The 22,133-nt window shown below is 53.1% G+C and overlaps 1 protein-coding gene and 1 long non-coding RNA gene across 2 annotated transcripts; one reads left to right on the forward strand and one right to left on the reverse strand.

The window, feature by feature from the left end:
- The first annotated feature begins 5,742 nt into the window (after nt 1-5,742).
- On the forward strand, nt 5,743-9,167 carry ARL4C (ADP ribosylation factor like GTPase 4C). Its single transcript, XM_030487468.1, has one exon. The coding sequence runs from the start codon at nt 5,901-5,903 to the stop codon at nt 6,477-6,479; it is 579 nt and encodes a 192-aa protein (XP_030343328.1). The 5' UTR covers nt 5,743-5,900; the 3' UTR covers nt 6,480-9,167.
- Nucleotides 9,168-14,321: 5,154 nt separating this feature from the next.
- On the reverse strand, nt 14,322-21,528 carry LOC115608371. The gene is made up of 5 exons (XR_003991518.1): nt 21,398-21,528; nt 20,812-20,898; nt 20,509-20,682; nt 17,433-17,529; nt 14,322-17,336 (listed from the first exon to the last, which is right to left on the reverse strand). It is a non-coding gene; the product is annotated as an uncharacterized LOC115608371 (long non-coding RNA).
- Between the last annotated feature and the right edge of the window lie 605 nt (nt 21,529-22,133).

The following is a 22,133-nucleotide window of genomic DNA, read 5'->3' on the forward strand; positions in this document are numbered from 1 at the left end:
CGTGCTTTCTCTCTGCTGTGCTTGCAGCTCGATAGGCTCCAAGAATTACTGCCAGTGCGGCCTTGGGCAGGAATTCTGCCAGGGTGCTGAGGCCTATCATTATCCAGGACAGGAATGAGGGAAGGATGTGCAACCATATGCCTGCAGACAAACCTGAACCACACTCTACATCACACGTGTGTGCTTAACCCTCCCCGCTTCAGCATCCTTCCTTTGATGTGGAGGTGTTTTAGCCTGCCTTTGAGCTTCCAGGCTGCCACCATATGGGGTTACACAGCTCCAAATGAGCCCTTCAAGGCCAGATCCTCACCAAGTGACTGGTCACAGGGTGTTCAGTGTATACCACAGCATGGGACACCCTCCCAGGGGTAGGTCCAGGTGAGTGCAGGTACTTCTCCCTCTCTCCCCGCTATTTCCCCTCGGCTGGACCGAAGAGAGCTATGCTTTGTATCCAAACCCAGTGCAGTGTCTTGGGGCTGTGAAACCAGCCGGGTTTCAGTCTCCTCCCTTCTGGCCCCAGGATGCTTGTGAGCACAAAAGCAGTCGTTCAGTGTAGTTATTTACCCAGCTGGAAGCCGGGACCATCAGGGGTTATTCCCCTCTAGGCACTGATTGTGCAAAGGGTGTTGGGGATCTGGTATCATGGATCATCCAGGTGGAAGGAAAGGGTTGCTCCCCCCTTACCCTCAGCCCTGGAAGCGTCTCACCCACCCCTGGATGTGTCCTAGACAAAGCAGAGGGGGAGTATCTTTCCAAATAACATCTCTTTTCCCCAGGGCTTTCCTCCCCTCCTGCGAAAAAGGCTAAAATCAGAGAATCACAGAATCCCAGCCTGGTTTGTGTTGGAAGGGAGCTTAAAGCTCCTCCAGTTCCAACCCCCTGCCACGGGCAGGGACACCTTCCACTAGAGCAGGTTGCTCCAAGCCCCTGTGTCCAACCTGCCCTTGAACACTGCCAGGGATGGGGCAGCCACAGCTTCTCTGGGAAAAGTCTGTGCCAGCGCCTCAGCACCCTCACAGGGAAGAGCTGCCTAAGAGCTCATCTCAATCTCCCCTCTGGCAGGTTAAAGCCATTCCCCTTCTCCTGTCCCTCCGGGCCCTTGTCCAAAGCCCCTCTCCAGGTTTCCTGGAGCCCCTTTAGGCACTGGAGCTGCTCTAAGGTCTCCCCTTCAGGAGCCTTCTCTTCTCCAGGCTGCCCCAGCCCAGCTCTCTCAGCCTGGCTCCAGAGCAGAGCTGCTCCAGCCCTCGCAGCAGCTCCGGGGCCTCCTCTGGCCTCGCTCCAGCAGCTCCACGTCCCTCTTGTGCTGTTGCCCCAGAGCTGGACCAGGACTGCAGGGGGGGTCTCCCCAGAGCGCAGCAGAGGGGCAGAATCCCCTCCCTGACCTGCTGCTCACGCTCTGGGGGTGCAGCCCAGCAGCAACAGCCCCGGGGGTCAGGAGATGCTCGGGAATGAAGCACCAGTGAAGTTCCCCTGCCAGCAATGTCCCTGCACCCTTCTGAGGGCAGGGGGCAATTTAGGTGCATGGAGTCCCGAATGCAGCAGATAAACCCTAAGGCTGCTGAAAAACCTCAGCCTCTAAAACGATCAAAGGAGGACATCTGCTTCCCTCACTCTCAGCACACAGGGTTTTATTGCAAGCATCCAAGCTGTCACTTAGGACATCCAAACCGGAGCAGAGATGTTAAGGAAGAGGTGCTGTTTTGCTTGATGCGGTGTGAGACAGCCCCGTGCCCCTCCTGGTGCCCTCAGCTGCAGCAGTGGGGCACAGCAGCAACTGGGGGAAAGATGACGTCTGTCACCTCAGTGAATGAGAGGGACAAAGGCACAGAGCTCTCTTGTGCTTCTTTTGTCTCTGCCTGCTCAAGTCAGGCAGATGTTTTGTTCCTCCTGCCGGGTTTCATGCACCGGGAGGAGGAGGAGGGAAGTGACAGGCAGGGTTAGGGCTGCAATGCAGGCATAGCACCAAAAGAATGGGTTTTGGTGGAGATCCCAGCCTAAACCACCAGAAAACCTTTGTTCTTGCCTTGCTTTCACCTGCAGGGCTGTACATGGGCTGTGCGAGTCTGCAGAGGGCACTTCCAGGCAGTTTCACATGGAGGAGATCCCTCTTCATTCTGATACACATCTGCCCTGGTCCTGTTCCTCCTTGTCTGTTTACAGACACGATGCTGGGCTACATGGACTTTGTGCTGCCTTGGTAAGGCTGTCCTCGTGGAACTCCTTTGGAGGAGTTTGTGGCTGGTTTAGTGTTTCCTGGGGACGAGGCTGTAAAGTCAGCTTTAGCTGGTCCTTGAAGGACTCCGCTTGGCCTGAGGAGGCACCTGAGGTCATGAAAAGAAGCCGAGCTGCTGTGCTGCAGATGAACGGATTATTTCTCATTCCTGCGTTAGGAGCTCCCTGGATTTAGTCATTTCTCCACTATGCTGCTGCTTTTATTCATCCCTTCTCCATCCCTCCCTCCACCCATCCGTCATAGAATCATATAATAGAATCCCAGCCTGGTTTGTGTTGGAAGGGACCTTAAAGCTCATCCAGTTCCAACCCCCTGCCATGTCCAAAGCCCTTGCCCAAAGGCCCTTGTCCAAAGCCCCTCTCCAGGTTTCTTGTAGCCCCTTTAGGTATTGAAAGGCTGCAATAAGGTCTCCACACATCTTTCCATCCTCCATCCACCCAGGAGCTCCTGGAGACACCTCTGAGCTACAAGACCTCCTTGGCCCTTGGCCCAAAAGCCTTCATGCTCAAATGGGCAGGAGAGGGCAGGGATGGAGGGCTCCGCTCCAAGGGGCAGGGACACCCCCAGAGCATGGGAGTGAGACAGAGCACAGGAAAACACACAAGTGAAGCTGTCTCCAAGAGATTGCAGAGGTGCGAAGTGAGCTCTTAGAGGGATAATCCTGGTGTGAAATACTCAGTATTTGTCTCTTGTTATTCCCCTGTGTCCCTTTGCTCTCCCTCTTTAACCCTCTCAGTGGGGATACCTAAACTGTATCACCCTGATCCTGCAGCCCCGCAGGATAAAAGGAGTCCCATTAAATCCATGATGCTTTTTCCCCTTCAGAGTTAACATCCAAAAGGCTCCTATGGGACTCACAGGCTATTCAGCACTTAATGATCCTGCATTACCCGGCCTCGTTATCCAGTGAGTGGGCTGGAAGATCCTTGGGAAGAGAGTGGATGAAGGCAGGAAGGAGAGTGGCACAACAAAAGGATGACTACCAGAGGTGTTCCCACATCCAGGCATTAGTCACACGGCTGCTATCCTCAGCGATCCCCAAGAACGGGGGCAGCCCTAATTACAGCCCTGCCTGATAGCTTTGTTTGGGCTGGTGTCTCTGCTTTTGATGCAGAAACAAAAGGGAGCAGACTAAACCAAATGATGCTATTAAGAAGAAAGGGGCAGGGGAGGGGGGAGAGGATCCTCCGTGCTTCGGGATCTGGGATGCTCTCTGCAAACCAATTTCCCCTGCTCTGAGTCAACAGATTTGCCAGCAAACTGCTGGCAAAAGCTGCTGCTCCGAGGTTTGGCTCGGCCTGGGTGATGGAGGGCTGATTGGCTGCAGATTAAAAGTCACTATTAGAGATAATCCGTGAGAGGGCTCTGGAAGCATGGGAAGCATCCCTCTGGCGTCTCTGGGATGTGTGCATGCTCCGGCGCTTTGTGTTCCATCCCCCGAAAACAACCCAAAGATACTTGGAAGCACAGGATGAGCTGGGGGAAGGGAGATGGGATAGAATGGGGGGTGGGAAGAAGTAATTGCCGTGTCTGAAAACAGTTACTATGGCAGCAACAGTCTTCTTGCTGCTGGAGAGAAGTGTTGGGGACCAGAGAGCGGTCCCTTTGTCAGGGACTTGCAGGCACACATTTAGATGCTAATGCTGGCTTTAACCTTGGCTGCTTGACCTTGGGGAGGTGGAAAGCGGGTGAGAAAGCAGAGGAGAAGGTGGGGTCTTATGGAAAAGGTGGGTTTCCTCTCCCTGAATTTGCCACTGGATGGACTTGGCAGACTCCTCTCCGCTGCGATTAACACTGTTATTTCTGTGCTTAATATTCAGCGGAGATCTTAACAGCTTATTTATGGATAGCTGGCATTAGCTCAGCATAAATCACCACCGCAACGCTCCTGGTTTATCTCCATCCCCTTGGGATCGCCTAATATAAGGCCATTTGTTAGAGCATCCCCCAGGTTTGATCAGCCTCTCTATCTAACCTTACCTTTGTTCCTAACTCACAGTCAATGCTGGCGTGAATAAAAGAGGGGTGCGCAGGAGGGAAGTCTCTCCTTTGGGCCTTGGCTGTTTGAGGTGAAAGAAACGTTGGTGTCCTGCTTAGAAAAGGAAGCCTTTGGACTTGAGACTCAAAGCTGTCTTCAGCAGTGGGGATGAAGGAAGAGGGAGGGAGAGGGTTAGAAGTGATGGAGGGGAGAGGAGGAATTCCTCAGCCCGGCTTGCACTTGCCTGTGGATTATCCTTCACAGCAGCGCTAAGGAAAGCTTTTGCTGGAGCAATGCAGGCAGGAGAAGTGGGAGCGCTGCCGGATCTGCTGGTGACGCTGCTCACAGATGTGACCCTGTTCTTCTATTTCTGGCATTCCTTTAATGCTCCAGCTCCTGGAGTGAGGTGACGCCTCAGAGCTTCCTGCACATGCTCTTGGGAGCTCATTACCTTTGCCTGGTCACAGAGGAAACCCTGAACAGTGTGAAAGGTCCCTGCACCTTTCACGCTGTCGCCACATGGTGATTCCCATGTAAGCTGCGCCTCTGAGCCCATCAGAGTGAGCTGCGGGCGTTTGCAGCGATGGGATGTGTTAGCAGGTACTCATCTCCATGCAAAGCTGCAGCACGCATCCTCAGGATGAAATAGGAAGATGAGAAACGATCCCACTCCAGCCTGACAATCCTCACTGCACGTTGCGTGGTGAAAGCATCTTAAATTAAAAGCAGTATCTGTCTTCTGCAGTGCACTTCTTTCTCTGGGGCTTTCTAGTTAAGCTGTCAGATAGAGTTGATATTTATTCTACATATGCTGTAAAAGAGGGATGTGTAGTATTGTAGGAACAACCCTGCTGCTGCCTCAGGAGCAATGCCAGGAATAAATGCAGCAGCAAAGAGCAGGGCAGCCCAGAGCATGCAGGAAGGGTGGCTTCCCTGTCCCCGTGTTGGCCTGGAAGGAGTAGCTGGGTCTCTGAGCCGTGCTGTACACTGTGAGCTGTGCCTAAACCACTTTGAACCCCCCAGCCCGGCTTCCTTAGTCCGGGATTACAAATGGAGCAGCAGAAGGTGTCTCACGTGCAGTGAATAACGCCTTGGCTTGGTGCTATTTTTAGGGTTAGAAGCTCTTCCCTGTGAGGCGCTGGCACAGACTTTTCCCAGAGAAGCTGTGGCTGCCCCATCCCTGGCAGTGTTCAAGGCCAGGTTGGACACAGGGGCTTGAAGCAACCTGCTCTAGTGGAAGGTGTCCCTGCCCGTGGCAGGGGGTTGGAACTGGAGGAGCTTTAAGCTCCCTTCCAACACGAACCAGGCTGGGATTTCAGTGCCCGGTGACGATGGAAAGCGTAGGGATAACCGAGCTTTAACCGCAGGAGGGTGAAACTCCCCCCGTACCGCACGGCGGGGCTGACCCCGGGCAATGCGGGCAGGGGCGGTGCGGGCAGGAGCAGGGGCGGTGCAGGCAGGGGCGGTGCGGGCAGGGCGGGGGAACGGAGCGGCGGAAGGCGGCGGCGCGGTCCCTCCTCCCGGGCGGTGCCGCCAGTCCCCGATCGCTGCCGCCGCCGCCGCGTGGAGCTGCGCTGCCCGCTCCCTGCCCGCTCCCTGCCCGTCCCAGCTCACCCCGAGCCGTGCCCCTGCGGGCCGGCGGCGCGGGGATGGGCGCGGGGCTGTGAGGGCGCGGCGTGAGCCGTGGCCATGGGGAACATCTCGTCCAACATCTCCGCCTTCCAGTCCCTGCACATCGTGATGCTGGGCCTGGACTCGGCGGGGAAGACCACGGTGCTGTACCGGTTGAAGTTCAACGAGTTCGTCAACACCGTGCCCACCATCGGTTTCAACACGGAGAAGATCCGGCTGAGCAACGGGACGGCCAAGGGCATCAGCTGCCACTTTTGGGATGTGGGAGGTCAGGAGAAGCTGCGCCCGCTCTGGAAGTCCTACAGCCGCTGCACCGATGGCATCATCTACGTGGTGGACTCAGTGGACGTGGACCGGCTGGAGGAGGCCAAAACAGAGCTGCACAAGGTGACCAAGTTCGCCGAGAACCAGGGCACCCCGCTGCTGGTCATCGCCAACAAGCAGGACCTGCCCAAGTCCCTGCCGGTGGCCGAGATCGAGAAGCAGCTGGCTCTCCATGAGCTCACCCCTTCCACCACCTACCATATCCAGCCCGCCTGCGCCATCATCGGCGAGGGGCTCACGGAGGGCATGGACAAGCTCTACGAGATGATCCTGAAGCGGAGGAAGTCCCTCAAGCAGAAGAAGAAGCGGTAGAAGCCCCGCAAACGCGGGGAGGGATTGGGGAAGCAGACAAAGGAACCGAGGGGGCGAGAGAACCAAAGCGATTCTTTTGGGTTTAATAGTTCCTATTTTTTTTTTGTTTTCCTCCTTTTTTTTTTCGTTGCTTATTTTTCTTCCCTCCTTTCCCAGTGCAAAGACAATAGTGGTGATAACAAAGCCGCTCCTGCCAGCCAAGCCCAGATCCCGGCTGCGGGCGATGAGCCGGGATCTCTCCCCTTTCCCACCGCCCCTTTCCGAGAACCACCGTGCTCCCAAGGGCCGGATCCGGACGGAAACATGCTTTTGGGGCGAGACCCCCTCCATCCTTCGGGACCACCAAGCTTTTGTGTGCGGGGGGGGGGTGTGTGTGTATGTGTGTGAACAGGGCAGGACCCTGTTGAAGTGCGTTTGAGAGGAGCCCAGTGTGCTTCTGGATCTTTAACGTGTACATTTTGGGGGGGGGGGGTGAAAACAGCGCCAGGGCTCGGCAAGGTCAGCGGTGAGGGGGCTTCAAGCTGCGCCCCGATGCTACTGCATCCCGCTGCTTCCCGCTGCATCCCTCCATTTGTCGGTGGGAAGGGGTGTTGAAAGCCGAAGGGGGGGCTGGACCAGCACAAAATGTCGGTGTGTGTGTGGGGGTGATGGGTGAGGAGACACACACCCACCCCGCAGGCTGGTGTTTTAGGGTGCAGATGTGTGCAGAGCAAGGACAGGCAGCCTTCAGCCCTATAAGGCTGCGGTGCCAGGGGTGCTTAGCTGACTGGTGCTGAGCTTTAAGCTGTTTGCTTGGAAAAAGCAGATAAGAAAGACAAGGATTTGGGATGATGCTGCTGGAAGCATCACGAGGGTCTCCCAGGAGCGCCCCATCTCAAAGACTCAGCGTGTCACCTTCTGAAGCAAAGCCCCGAGCGGGTCTTTATTGTGCTCAGCTCCACGGTGCTCATTTGCTTCCAGCTGGGGTGATCCAAACTAGGGGTTAGGGAATAAAACCAAGCCAAAAGCAAGCTCTGTGGTACTGGTCACGCTGGGTGAGCAGTCAGGGCACAGCTTGCTAAAGGCAGGTTTGAGGGGGGGTCATGGCAGGGTGGGATGGACAGCTCGGATGGCCAGAGCTTGCAAAATCTCTGCTGGAAAGGGACTCGGCAGTGCCGGGAATATGGCAGGGTGTGAGGAGACATGGAAATGGGGGTGGGTAACATGGGGGGGGGAGGTTAGTTTTATATATATATGAAGATTTAAACCCGATTCACAGCAGAAAGCCCCTTGCTGCCTCTGCCTGCTGAGTGCCTGGGGCAGAGATAGGCCTTCCTGTGTCATAGAATCACTGAATGGTTTGGGTTGGAAAGGACCTTAAGATCATCCAGTTCCAACCCCTGCCATGGGCAGGGACACCTTCCACTAGAGCAGGTTGCTCCAAGCCCCTGTGTCCAACCTGGCCTTGAAAAAGGCCTTCTGTAGGTGAACATTTTGGTACCTGGATGGGACTGGGGCCCAAAAGCCATTTGCTGTGTGTGTTTTTGGCCTGGGACCCAGCCCTCCCTGGCTTCCCACGCTGCCCCTAGAGCAGAAGCAGGCAGCCCTCAGGGTCCTGATATCCCGAGTTTAGAGCCATGCAGCGCGGCAGGGTTCTTTCCTGGTGATTTTGCACCAGCTTTCCCATTTGAAAACCCCTTTCCCAGAGCAGCCAAGGGGAAAGCACCGAGCAGACAAAAGGAAAATGCCCTTCAGGTGTCAGGGAGTTGATTCTCCCCTTTGCAGCGACGAGCGCGGCACCTTCCCAATAGCGGCTTTTGGGGTGGTTGGGGTACACGAGTCGCAGCTTGTGCGCTGAGTGGGCTGGTCCCATCAGCTCAGGTGGCTCTGTTCCCGCTCCCTTGGCTTTGCTTTGCTTTGTCTTCACCTCGAACGCTGGCACTTGTTGTCGAGAGAGGAAAAAGGAACTTAACACATTTCTTTTTGATGCCACAGAAGCCACATGCATCGATCTTTTGTTTTGGAGGCGAAATGTAAAGCTGTGCTTTCCCCGCGAGCAATCGGGTTTATAAAGGCAACACGTGCAGGGGTTTGCTTCCTTGTTGTACAGCTTGGATTAGCAAATACTGGTTTGGGAAGCCTGGTGGCATGTATCTCTGGAGCTCGGTGTTGGTTAGAGCATCCCCTTGGAGACGTGGCAGAGCACAGCGAGCTGGAGGGTTCAGCTGAGCCGAGGTGGGATGCTGCGGCGGTGCCGTTCCCACCGACTCTGCTTTCTGCAATAATTAAACAGACTTTCCCAATGGCTTCCGTGGTATTCCCGTGACGTTTCCCAACCCCGTGCCGATTCGTTCCCCCTGTATGAAGACGCGCGTCGCCGGCGGTGGCCTGGAAGATGTGCCTCAGCAAAGCAGTGGTGAAGGGAAAGCGCTTGGGTTGTGGCTCTGGAAACGAGCTGGGTTCTTTGGAAGGTTGTGGGTCTTGACATAGGTTTGAATGACCGTTTTTGGGTTTAACTGAGCAGCTCTCATGAGGTACCACTCTCATTTCCCAGGTACCTCTGCAGTGTTCCCATCAGTGTTGGGTATCCCGTGTCCTACCCCTGCCATTGTCCGTCAGTCTCTGTTCCTCCTTGTCTTTCCTTCTTTTGTTTTTTAAAAGATGCAGACATAATGCTGTGAACTGAAATAAATTATTTATACAATGAAAGGGCCTGATAAAAACAACAACAAGAGAAAATAAATGTGTTCTCCTTATTTCTCAACAGCGATGCTGCAGTTTACAGTTGGTTCTCATTGCATGTGATGAAGAAGATCGCTCCTGCCTCCCCAGGGAGAGGAGACGTGGGCACAGGGATGGAGAAGTGGCCTGTTCAGGATCACTGTACATGGCGCTGTGCTCTAGGACATGGATAACTTTGCAGTTAATTCAATCTGGGCTCTTTTGCAGGTCACTTCATTTCCTCATAAAAGGGAGAGCACTCTTTGGGGTGGGTGTTTTCTTCCCTCCCCTCTTCCTATGGTAAATGGATGTGGAGGAGGCGATCACCCAGCGCTTGGAGGTGAGGAAGTGCTGGTGTTTGCTCTGCACACAGCCTCAGTGGCAGAGAGCCAGGTCCGCAGGGGTTAAAGCACCAAGTGGGCAGTTGAGAACAGGATGCTGCAGCGCTGGAGGCTGCCTTTGCTCCTGGGTGGCTGCTGACACAGGAAACACAGGGTGACATTTCAGAGAGGAGAGCCCGGGTTGGTTAAATGACTTCTTCTCGCTTTCTGAAGTGATGACAAGGCAGGCAGAGAGGAAGTGATGAGCCCCATGTGTGAAAGCGGGATCTGGCAGGGCTTGTGAGCACTTGTCCTGCTTGAGCTTCTCTCTGCATCCCAGGTTTCCAGTGTGCACAGTGAGGATGGGCTGCCTGCTTAGCAGCATCTGGGTTCTGAAGTGTTGCAGGACCTAGAAATGAACCTAAAGGCTTACACGGTGATGCAGTTACTGTGCACACCCAGAAACCCTTTGGAGCTCAGTTGGACAGTGACCTGTGGCATTCAAGGATTGAGTTGCTGAGTGCTCAGCTGGCTTGTGACCATGCAGGGAGCCTCTGAGAGGTGCAGTTCCCCACACACTTGCATAGAGCATCACCGATGGGTCCCCGTCTCTCTGCCACACGGGTGTCACGGTGTTCCCGAGGATGCTTCTGACCATCGCTTCCCTTTGTGCCTCTAGCCTCATTGTCCAAGCAGCATGCAGGACATGATGTGTTTCTCCTGGGCTGTGTTTCATGGATCTGAAAGCCGAGGAGCAGATGCTGCAGCGCCTGCACCCTCTGTAGTGTGGAGGGACTTGTCCTCACTGATCCAACCTGGCAGAAGCCACTTCAGGAAGGTCTTCCTGCTGGCAGGGTGTTGTGCACACCATTGCCATGTCCCTGTACCCCAGTGAGCACAAACTTGGGTCCCTTGGGCACACAGGGTGACCTGCTGCATCCCACATGGAGCTGGGGTGGGCTTTCCTTCTCCTGGTTTGGGGAGCAATGGGGGGGGAACTATCCTTGCCCCTGGATGGAAGAGGAGGAACAGCCATTAGGGTTTGGGCTGTAGGTTTTGAGAGGTTGTGGCTCTGTGTATATGTGACTGGCTCCACTGTCCAGCCCTGTGAGCAGGGTTTATTTCACTGCCAAAGCCACTGCCTTGCAGAAGGGGTTGCGTCTTCTTGCAAGCAAAGTTCCTTGTGCCTCAAGGAACATGCCTCAAGGACACACATCCTCCTGCAACCACACAGCTCTTCCTGGCCAGAGAGTGCTGTTGTCAGCAGGGGTTTTTGCGTGTTTAGGCCAGTTGTCATGAGAACATTGCACAAGGAGCAGCACATTGGCCATGATTGATGCTGCTGTACTATCTCCCCAGGCAGGCAGGGCAGGGCAGTGAAACAGTGAGGGATGCTGGAGCTGTGGGCTCCAGCCTCATGCTTGGGGACCCTTGTGGCACGTGGAGCGCCCGAGGATGCTGCCTCTGAGCTATGAGCTGCATCAGATCTCTGCAAGCACGGGCTGGGAGCAGTGACAAGGACCTGCAACCTTTCCCATGGCAGAAGAGAATGGACCAGAGCTGGGGTCCAGCTGGAGCTACAGGAGATGGGGTAGGGACAGAAAGAAGCAGAGAGGAGCTACCAACGTGTCCCTTACTGCTTCTAATGTGTCCCTTACTGCTTCTCTGCAAGCCCCTGACATGCCCTCTCTGAAGGCCACCAAGGGAGGGCTGCTGAGCCATCTCCACTTGCTCTCATGGACAGGGGTGCTTTAAACACCCCTGGGCATGTCCCACATAGCTTCATGACATCTACTTCATCCCAAGAGCCCCTCTGCTGCAGGTTCTCCCTCTGCCTTGCCTCTTGATGTCTCAGCCACACAGGTCCTTCTCCCTGCCTTTCCCCTCTGCTTTATTTCAAACAGGATTTGGCTCCCAGGCGAGTATCTTTAAAAGGATCATCCTGGTTAATGTAATTCGTAGGGCACTGATTCGTTGGTGTACTACAAAGAGATATATTTCTTTGCACAGCACAAGGTACTTCTGGGCACAGTTTGGGGGGTGGGGGGGATGACCACGTCTTTAAAAAGGGCTATAAAGCATTGCAAAAAGAAGAAATAAACCCCACACTAATTCCAATTTGGAGCCTGTTTGCTTTGTTTCATTCACTCAGCTCCACCCTAGAGCTTCTTCAACATGAATTACCCCAAATCACACGTACTTTTGGTCTGAGCAGCAAAAGGCCACTGCTGGGAGTCAGGGCTGCAGGACACCAGGCACAGAGAAGGTAGTGCTTGCCTATAGAGCACAATTGAGCCACTTCAGCACAAGCACATTCTTATTGAGGATAGTTCACAATGACATGGGAATATGGAGAGCCCAGCCTGGAAATATTTGCTCTATAAACCATTCGGTTTATTTCAGCTTAACCTGTGTTTGCTTCCCTCAGATCTTTGAGTGAGATTTAAAGGAGGAAAGCTTACAAAAAAGAACTACTACGTTAAAATACTGGTGGAAGGGGAGTTATGAAGCCTATAAACCTGCCAAGTGCTCATGCTAGAGCTGCACCCAGCTGATGGGTGATTAGCCATAATCCCACGGTCCTTGTGACACCCTTGTCCTCTCTCTATGACAGCCTAGACTAAGGACAGCTGATGGCTTGCAAAGATGCTGCAGCATGAGGGGCAGACACCGGGGAATGGGATGTAGAGATCATCTCACCCAGCTCTTCATCAACCCACACATCATCATCATCATCATCATCATCATCATCATCATCATCATCATCCTCATCCTCATCCTCATCCTCCTCCTCCTTTATCACTCTGGCCCAATGGTACCCACATTTTGCATCTGGAGTGGGCTACTGTCAGCTCAGACAGTTTCTTGTGATCCCTCAGTGCTGGGGCTGCAGCGTTCCCAGAAGTTGGTATCTGGAAAGACAAAGCACACCCAAAGCTCCCGATCCCACCTGGCATTGCTTTCAAATCTGTACTTTGCCGCTGGAAAGAGAGCAGGACACAAAGCTGGGTCTCAATGCCACTAGCTCCTGCCTAACCCAGGTCACATCATTTCAGATGCCCTCAGGCTTATCCTCCATAGGCAACGTAAAAGAACGTTGTCAGCATTAGTCTTACTTTCAAGGCTAACAAAAACCCAGTTGGTGGTGGTGCTGTGATACTCAGATCCCCATAGTCGAGATGCTAAACCTGCAGAATTGTCCTTACATGATGGGGAAAGGGGTTGAATGGTGCTTGGCTGGGGGAAGATGGCTGCAGGTCCTGCATCAGAGCTCAGTGTCTCAGTTCAGCATCCACCAGCTCAGTGCTGACTTGGTTTTATGAGCTGTGGCTCTGAAACCCTCCAGCATCATCCAAGTTAGAGCTGCAAGAAGGAAGCTCATAACCCATTTTAGTGCCCTGCTCCCACACCTTTGGGCTCCCCTGCAACTACGGGGGGGTCATGAAGTCCCGCAGGCAGAAGAGGTGGCACGGGGGCTTCTGTCACTGTCCAAGCACTGTGCCGGGGCTGGAGGCAGCTCAGGACCCTGCAGAGGTGAAAGACCAGCGTGGCAGTGGGGAATAGGAACACAGGGCAATTGTTGTGCTAGTTAATGTTTAAATAGCTCTTGGAAAGCCCCCTCCCTTGCTGCTTATACTAACAAGGGGGCCCTTTTCAACTCTTTGGCAACTTCCCCGTCCTTTGGCTTCTGCTGCCTGTTTAAAATGTCCACAGCCCGGAGGGGAAATGGCAATGCTGCAGCTTTGCAATGGTTTCTTGCCCACCACATCCTGCCAGGGTGGACCACACTCTTTCCAGCCCAACCTTAGAAACCACCTCAGTACTTAGAAGGGAAAAAAGATCCCTCCAAAAAGCCAACCCACCACCCATCCACCATGCTCAGAGTGTGTGCTCAGCTGTGCCCCATCGAACCTCGAGCCTTCCCCATGCAGCTGCAGAGCTCTTTGTCTCCCATGCATGGCCAAGGAGGCAGCATCTGCTGGTCCCAGAGAGGTGGGAAGACCTCAGCCCAGCCCTGGAACCTGCTGTGTTTCTTCTGGGACTTCCAGCAGTCCCAGAGCATCTCTGACTCGGAATGGGATAGGGATGATTTCAGCTAATCCCCTGCCAGTTTCTGCCACCAAAGCTGAGCCTCTCCCAGTTGCTGCCCGTCTTCATCTTTCCATCATAAGGGTGTGATGTAAGGAGTCCCACAATGATTTATCCCTCATCAGCTGCAAAACCTGATGCAGGATAAATAACCCACCTGGGACCCTAACCCTAACCCCTGCCACCTCCTTGTACAACTCAATTAGAGCAAAGCAGGAGGTGGTGGGGCTCAAACCCTTTGTGAAACCTCAGCATCAGCACTTCTTTTCAGCCTGGCTGCTCCGTGTCCCTGGTAACTGCTTGGGGGGGGAGGGAATGGGTGAACACCAAAGCATGATTGCAGGTGGGTAAGTCCTGCTGTGACAATGTGTTTGGAGAGAGCAGTGGAGCATGAGGAGGCCATAATCCCATCGGGAGGTCATGGAAAGGGGCTGGACTGGGAAGAAAGAGCCCTCCTGGGTTTTTATCACTGTGGCCTGAGGGTTTCCAACCTCTGGGGTTGCTTTGAGGTCAGAGAGCCTCTAATGGCTCACTTGAAGCTAAAAACTGCCTTAGCTCAGGATGAGGGAAAGCCTGGGAGGAGAGGGATTGGGGTCCATGAGCAGCATCCTCATTCCCCATCTCCTTGCCATGCTGCTGGGCTGGAGCCTGGCTACCTCTTGAGGCAGCAACTGCAAGGAGAGATGCAGGCTGCTGCTCCCCACCCCTGTTTATGGGTTGCTAGCACCAAGGCTTGATGTTTATCATGTGGTCACCCATGGGACACATGGGTGCCCAACACTCCTTTATTTTTAGCTAGATAACAGAGACAGTGACGCAGGAAGATGGGAGGGAGAAGGGGGAGCTGTGCCTGCTGAGACCATGGCAGTGTGCAAGTTCCTCATTTGTAATTACTTGCAAGTAAGTTCTGGGTATGCTTATATATACATATGTTTATATCCAATTCATGTTCTGCTTTTTATGCATACATCCATTATATAGATACATTTATACATATATAATAGCACACAGGGAGAGTAGAGTGCAAATACTTCATTAGCTCTTGTGCCAGCAGGACATTCTCCCCAGGGTTTCAGCCCCAGCAGGCAGCCATGTGTCCCAGTAGGCATCCCAAGCATATGTTAGGGAAGAGAAAGGCTGACTTCCAACACGAGCTGGAGTTGGAAGAGCCTTGTCTTCATCAGCAGAAGGACTTATGGGAGCTGCTTCCCTGCATCGCCTTCCAGCACGAGCCTGATGGCCCTGGGATGAGGTGGAAGCCTCATTCCAGCACTGAGCTGACTTGTTCTCTGCCAGCTTGTGGGACAGAGGTCTGGTGTGGGGCTCACCAATCCCTTCTAGAAGCCTCCTTTCCTACTAGCTGAGCCATGGCTCTGCCTGCCCCTTTTAAAGAGGGTATTCCTTCTTGAACTAGGGGTGCTACGGTGGAGCTGCCCACAGAGGCAGCAGGGGGATGGTCATCCAGACCCCATCATTGGCCAGACTCAACACTTTGAGGTCATGTCTTGGTGATCAATAAAGCAGGGTGAGAGAGGCTCCATGAAAAACATTGGCATCTGTAATGGAACTGCTTGGAAACCATCCAGTGCTCCTCCCTTGCCATCCAAACCTGAGAATTTATCAAAAATGAGCCATTTCATGGAACTGCTGATGGCAAAATGCCACTACGGGGGTGAAGCAGCAGCAAACTGCAGTGACCTTGAGCATTCGGATAATGCTGAAACAGCATTTCTGGGCTGGATCATGTTTGCTCTGAGATAGCTCTTAACTGGAATCTTTTAAAGGCACATTCAGTTATTAAAAGGATAGAATGAAATTTACCTGGAAATCTGTGCAGGGCACAAGGGGAGGCCATGCACAGCATCTCTGGTCTCTCCCCCTGGGTGATGCTCCCACCCTTACACACAATGGGGTCTCTGGCCTATCTTGGAGATCCTTCCATCTTCTCCATGCTGTGGCTTCTTTCTTGCTGGGTATCCAGGAGTCTCCGGTATCAGGAGTCCAGAGCCCTCAGGAAACTCTCGGGAGCAGAAGTGGCAGCAGAAGGAATTCTATCCCTTTTCCCCCCTGCTTCTAACCTGTTGGAGCTTCCTTTGTCATGAACTATGCAGAGAATGGTTGTGTTTCTAATGATCTGAACCCCTTCAGTCAAGACAAGACTCGGCTTGCAAAGAATGTGAATAATTTATGTGTAGATAATAACGAGAGGGAGAGCATGAGGAAAAAGCAGTTTGTCTTTCATTCCCCTCAGCGCTGCTCCTCAGGCTTTGCCCTGCCCAGAAGAGCTATTCCTGATTATCCCAGGTGGACTCGTTTACTTTGGGACCTTCCTCTGCCTCTGCAAGCTTTAATGCAACCCACTGTGGATGCAATTGTTACTTTTCTCCCCAAATTCACCCCAGATCTGTATTCTTTTGTATCCTTGCATGGCCTGGACGAGCTTTTCTCTGCAGGCTGGCCCCCAGGAGCAGAAATCCAGCTTCCAGCTCCAGCCTTGCAAATGCAGTGATTTACTCTCAAGAACCCTCGTTGTGCTGGCATAAGCCAGGAGCCCTGACACATCAGTTTAGTTTGATTTGAGAAGCCCTAGCAAGGGTGAATATATAGCTTGTGAAAAAGGTATCATGGCAAAAGAACAGCTTCCATCAACAGATTGAATATATGAGACGTCAGGAGACTTCTGACTGCAGGAGCTTACACTGCATGCTGTGGCTTTGAGAGGCAGGTTCAGTTCTGAGTAATGTTCTGCACTGCTTCAATGGGGCAAAGGCATAAAAAGAATTGAAGATCAAGAGTTCAGTTACTTTTGGCAGCAGGGGGACATGTTGAAAAGGAAGGAGAAGGTGTCTGGAAGTGGGAAACAGGCTCCGGTGCATGATGTGAGCTGCCAGGACATTGCTAAGGGCAGTTCATGAAAAGCCTAATCCTGCTGGCAAAACAGCTAAAAGCAAGGGGGACCAGCAGTGGTTAGAGCTGAAAAGGTAAATCCACTTAAAAAGATGCCCTTTTTGGTGAGAGGAATATCTGGAGCTTCAAGTCTCCGTCAGGAAATAATGCAGGGAAGTTCCTAAATAGCTCTGACTTCTTGTTCTTCTTTGCTGTTCACCCAGAAAACCAGCCCAACCCATGTGGGGATTTTCCCTCCCCCCATCCTCAACACCTCCTGTTGGTAGAGCTGAGGGTAGGATGGGAGCAAGGATGGTTGAAACTGTCCCTGCTTGAAACCTCCACTTTACCCAGACCCCACAGTAATGGCAAAAAGGTCTAAGGGTTATGTCTTGCCTGAGTGAAATAAGACAGAGAGGGAGCTTTACAAAGCTAAGTTGATTAAGTCTCATCGTGCAGTTATGATTTAAACTAGTGGAGTGTTCAAGGCCAGGCTGGATGCAACCTGGTGTAGTGGAAGGTGGCAGAGGGTTGGGACTGGGTGAGCTTTAAGGTCCCTTCCAATACAAACCAGTGTGTGGTTCTGTGATTTTCAGGTTGACCTGATTGCCCAAGGTCTCGCCTCAGGGTGCTCTCACCTCCTTGTGTTCTATCAAGGCATGGAAGATCATTTCCAGCACCTCAAGGGGGATGTCTCAAGCTCTGTCTCTCAAGGCCAGAGGGACCCTTCCCTGCCCCAGTGTTTCTCTTTCAGCTCAGCTGAGAGGTGGCTCTCACAGTCGTCAGGAGAAATGGGGACCAGGAGAGGGAATGAAACCTCAGGATCCCTGCAGAGCCCTGGCTGGGCTGGGTGCAGCAAGTTCTGGAAGACAAGAGTGAAACCTTCAGTTTTAGAGTGCTCAAGCGAGGGAAAGCAGCAAGTTTTGACTGTGGAAGAGGTAAAAGGAAATGGACTTACAAACCAAAACTGTTGGAGTCTCAAATCAACACGGGCTCCAGGCAACCAAATCAATCACAGAAACATGTTCCAAGCCTTGCTGGTCATCAGACACCATCTTAGCACAGGGTGGGAGGAGGAGAAGAAATAGGAAATTAGATAAGTATGGGTGAAACCAAGAAAATCCATGGTTACAGCAGCAAGAACTACATCAACCAAAGCATACAAAAGCCACTTGGCAACCATTCCCAAGAGATGGGACAGGAGGAAGATACAGAGGGTGCATCAGGGCTTGGCCAGGCTTCTTGGTCCAGTCACCATGGGACTTTATTCCAATAGAGCTTGCTTGGCTTTGCTGAAATGCCCATTGTAGGTGTGTTCGCACTCCTTCAGCTGGTTTCCCTGCTGCTGGAAGCTAACTGTGTCAGAGGAGTGGAAAACACACTGCTTCCCATCACTGAGAAGCCTCTCACCCCTTCATCATCCACCATCAAACCCCTTCCCACCTCCCTCACCAGCAGCAGGACAGCCAGGGGGAGCTGAGAGGTGTTTCATCCCGATCACAAGGGTGAGTGCATCAGCATCCAAAATAGAGGCATGTTTGAATCAGTCTGATGATTCTCTTATACCTTTCCTCCCCCCCCAAATAGCTCCATTAAAAGAAAACAAAGGCAGAAATGCCTCAGGCTGGGTAACCTGAGAGCTTTAGAGTGGGTCCTTCTCAGGAGCTCCTCTCTTGTTTCACCAGCCCTGGTGCAGCACAGGGAGGAATGGATCATAGAATCCCAGCCTGGTTCGTGTTGGAAGGGACCTTAAAGCTCATCCAGTCCCAATCCCCTGCCACGGGCAGGGACACCTTCCACTAGAGCAGGTTGCTCCAGCTCATCCACACAATGGCCACTCCTGGTGATTTCATTGGGAGCTTTGTGGTATTTAGTGATTTATCAAGAGCTCCATGATCTGGGAGCGGGGGGGGGGACATGACTTTTCACACTGAGGAGCCCCAAAGTCAGAAGAGAGGAACTTGCAACCTCTTGGGTGAGGCAGCAGGTGGAAAGCAGCCAGTGCTGAGCATTAAACAGGAACAACCCCCAAAATTAACTCATGACTTCTATGCCAGTTTCAGGATTTTGCAACAGCCTGACTCATGGGTTTGACTGTTATGACAATTTAAAGGAGCCCCTTTTACCCTCATATTTCACTCTCTGTGGGAGACTTTAACTTGCTTCTCTCTGCCTGCTGTAAGTGGGTTTGTCCCTTTTAACAGTCATTTCAAGAGAGTAAGGCGAGGGAAGAACACAAGAGGATGGCTGCAGTAAGCAAAGCCCACGAGGCTGGGGTTTTCCACCTACCTAGGAGTCAAACGACCAGCCACCAGGATCAGGAGATAAACTCCTGCTTTCCCAAAGGTTTGCTTTGAGGATGGGACAGAGAGCCCTGAAAGTCCAAAAGTGCCAAGTTAATACTGCAGCGTTGAACCCCACATCACTGCTCTCCTCCTTTCAAAGGGAAGAAGGAGCCCAAGCCCTTAAACAACACTGAGTGCGGGAAGCTGGTTGGGAGCTCATGTTAGAAGAGGATCTTGTAAGACCCATCACAGCCAACCTACAAACACAGACTGCTTGTTCTTGGCATTAGAGACATCAGACACAGGTTTGGCCCTAAAGCTTCATCTGGGGTGAAAGTGTGTGATGACAAAGCCAAGATGCAACACAGCAAAAGCCTTGGGTCCCTGTGCCCCCATCAAAGCAAAGAGATGAGCTTCCCTCTTTGCTCACCCCCAGCCCATCAGCCATTGCCTCTGAGCTGGGATTATTGGAGTGAAGGGGATCAGGGACAAGCTGAAGGTGAGGGATAGCTGGATAGCTGCTTCATTTCTAGCCCAGCTTCAGTCTGAACCCTCGCTGATCTATCCCTGGGGATGTGTCTCAGCTCACGGAGCTGGAAAGCAAGACACCAGGGAGGGATAATCCCCACTGGCACACAGGATGTGGGAATCAGTGGTGCAGGGATTGTGTGGCAGCTCAGCGCATCCCCAGGGGAGGAGAGGATGTAGCTTCAACACCAATGATGCTGGGTCTGGTCTACCTCCAAAATGGTTCCTTTTCATAACACAGGGGGTGAGCTGTGGCTGAAGGGAGCGTGTCAGACTGTGCCTCATTCACCCTGCGCTGGTGGGTAGGTAGGGAGAAGGATCCTGCCCAGGTGAGGGCTGCCAGCACATGTTGACAAGCAGGACCACTCGCAGCAGTTTGGGATATTCTGCAGCCCCCTGTTGTCTGAGCAGCCCTGGCTCTGCCAGGGGTAACACTTGGCTATGAAGATGCCGCGAGGGCTGGAGCAGCTCTGCTCTGGAGCCAGGCTGAGAGAGCTGGGCTGGGTCAGCCTGGAGAAGAGAAGGCTCCTGAAGGGGAGACCTTAGGGCAGCTCCAGAGCCTAAAGGGGCTCCAGGAAACCTGGAGAGGGGCTTTGGACAAGGGCCTGTAGGGACAGGACAAGGGGAATGGCTTTAACCTGCCAGAGGGGAGATTGAGATGAGCTCTGAGGCAGAAGCTCTTCCCTGTGAGGGTGCTGAGGCGCTGGCACAGACTTTTCCCAGAGAAGCTGTGGCTGCCCCATCCCTGGCAGTGTTCAAGGCCAGGTTGGACACAGGGGCTTGGAGCAACCTGCTCTAGTGGAAGGTGTCCCTGCCTGTGGCAGGGGGCTGGAACTGGATGAGCTTTAAGGTCCTTCCTAACACAAACCAGGCTGGGATTCTGTGATATGATATGACCCCTATTTTCGGCATCACTGTACGTGCTTAGATCCTGCGCAGGGGCTGGGAAGGGAAAGAGAACTGATGAGACCAGTAAAACAAATATTACCATCTCGGTGCCAGGGGGGTGGCTTCTCTCTAACCCTATCACACATGCTACCCCTAGGGAGGCCCAGCACCACATCTCCCCAGCTTCAAGGAAGGAGCCAGATGGGGTTTTGAGGTGGGCTGGGGGGAACAGCGTGTCCCCAGGGCAGGGGCAGACCCCACTGTTGCTTTCTCTACACCAAAGACAGAGCATCCTCCCTGGAGACACACGTCATCTCCCTGGCCTTTACCCACCTGGGGCAGAGAAAGCATAGGGCTGGGTGCCAGCATGGATGGATATGGCTGAGGGTCCCCACTGGTCTCATCTGGAGTGGCCCAGAGAGGGAGAAATGCCTTTGCAGTGTCCCGTGGCCCCCCAGAGGAATGCCAGGTATGCAGGGAGCAGAGGTCAGGCGCAGTGAGGGGCAGCTGTGAAAGGGAAAGATAAAGGCAATAAATCAGGCTGTGGGAAGGGGAGGAGGGCACAAGTGCACAGAGCTGCAGGAGGATGGTACCGGGCAGCCCCCCGGCACAGGGAAGGGGGATGTGAGGGCTTACCTGGGGCACAGACCAGCCTGGGGACAGGGTGATGGAGGGATAAAGGGAGCAGAAAGCAGCCGCAGTGGGGGAAGTCTTCTGGTTTTCCTGTGCCAAAAGAAAACAAATCAAACGGAAAATGTGTGAGGACAAAAGCCCAAAGCTGTGGGTTCGGTACCAATGGAAAAAGCCCTCAGAATAGAGGTTTGCTCTCAGTTTTATTCGCCTTTCTGTTGTTCCCATAATGGGAGATGGCAGTCTGCATTCACTGCTGGAGCAGAAGACACAAAACTCTCCTTGAAGAAAGTTACAAATGGCTATGAAGTATTTAAAAACCTCTATTTATTTTCTGCTGAGACAGGAGACCTCCCTTAGGCTCAAACCTTCATTGTGCAAGCATTCATTCCTTGTGGAATCCAGCTCTGGAATCCATTCCTTGTGGCTCCAGCTATGTGAGACTACGAAACAGTGCCTTAGGGGAGGCTGGATGGACATCTTGGCGACTTAGCTAGTGTCCTGCTCCCCTCTCTTGAGCCCTCCAGGTGAAAACAGGTATCCAGACATGTTTTTGGGACACAGAAGCAGTCAGGTAGCTGTACTTGCTTACCCAGAGCGCAGAAGCAGCCCCCAGAGAACATCCATGCTGGTCCACATCCATTCTGTGTAAGGAGAAGAGCTATAATAAACCCACACTAGATGCTCTGGATCTCATCCCACCTGGTATGGTCAGAGCTGATACACCCTGGAAGAGATGATACCGATATAATCTCAGCTTCCACAGCAAGACATGAGAATCCAGCCCCAGTGCAAACCCAGAAACAAACATTAGTCTGTCTGTCTGTGCAGAAGCAGATGGGAAACATGACCCTTCCTGCCTCCAAACATACAGAGTGACCTGTGTAGTCTCATGGCTTTTAGCTTGGTTTTTAAGATGCAGTGGGTGTCCCATGTGCTCCCAGCCATCCACCATCCCAGTGCTGGGGAACCTCTGAGCCCTTTGGCCAGGTTCCTTTGGCAGAGGAGCTGAAGTCTCAGTGACACGAGGCGCCCACGAGCCTTGCGAAAATAGGTGACTCGCTGTAGAAGAAAGCAAAGGGCTATAAATATCCCGAGTGAGGGAAGGATCCATCACTCACTCAGCTCTTATTATGCATCAGAGAAAGCTCTTCTAAAAACCCCTGCCACAAAGAAAGGCCCAGGCATGAATCATGCCTCATGAGACAGCAAAGAGTCCAATCACAGTGGCGGAATCCTAATGGACCCAGACATCCTCAGTGCCTCTGCTCCAAACCATGTATTCCTGCTCATTTCCCGGCCTGGGACCGTGCAGTGGGCACCCTGAC

Source organism: Strigops habroptila, chromosome 5, assembly GCF_004027225.2.
Source record: "Strigops habroptila isolate Jane chromosome 5, bStrHab1.2.pri, whole genome shotgun sequence".
NCBI lineage: Eukaryota > Metazoa > Chordata > Aves > Psittaciformes > Psittacidae > Strigops > Strigops habroptila.

Coding starts and splice junctions, on each gene's coding strand:
- ARL4C (XM_030487468.1), top strand. CDS start 5,901: ATGGGGAACATCTCGTCCAACATCTCCGCCTTCCAGTCCCTGCACATC.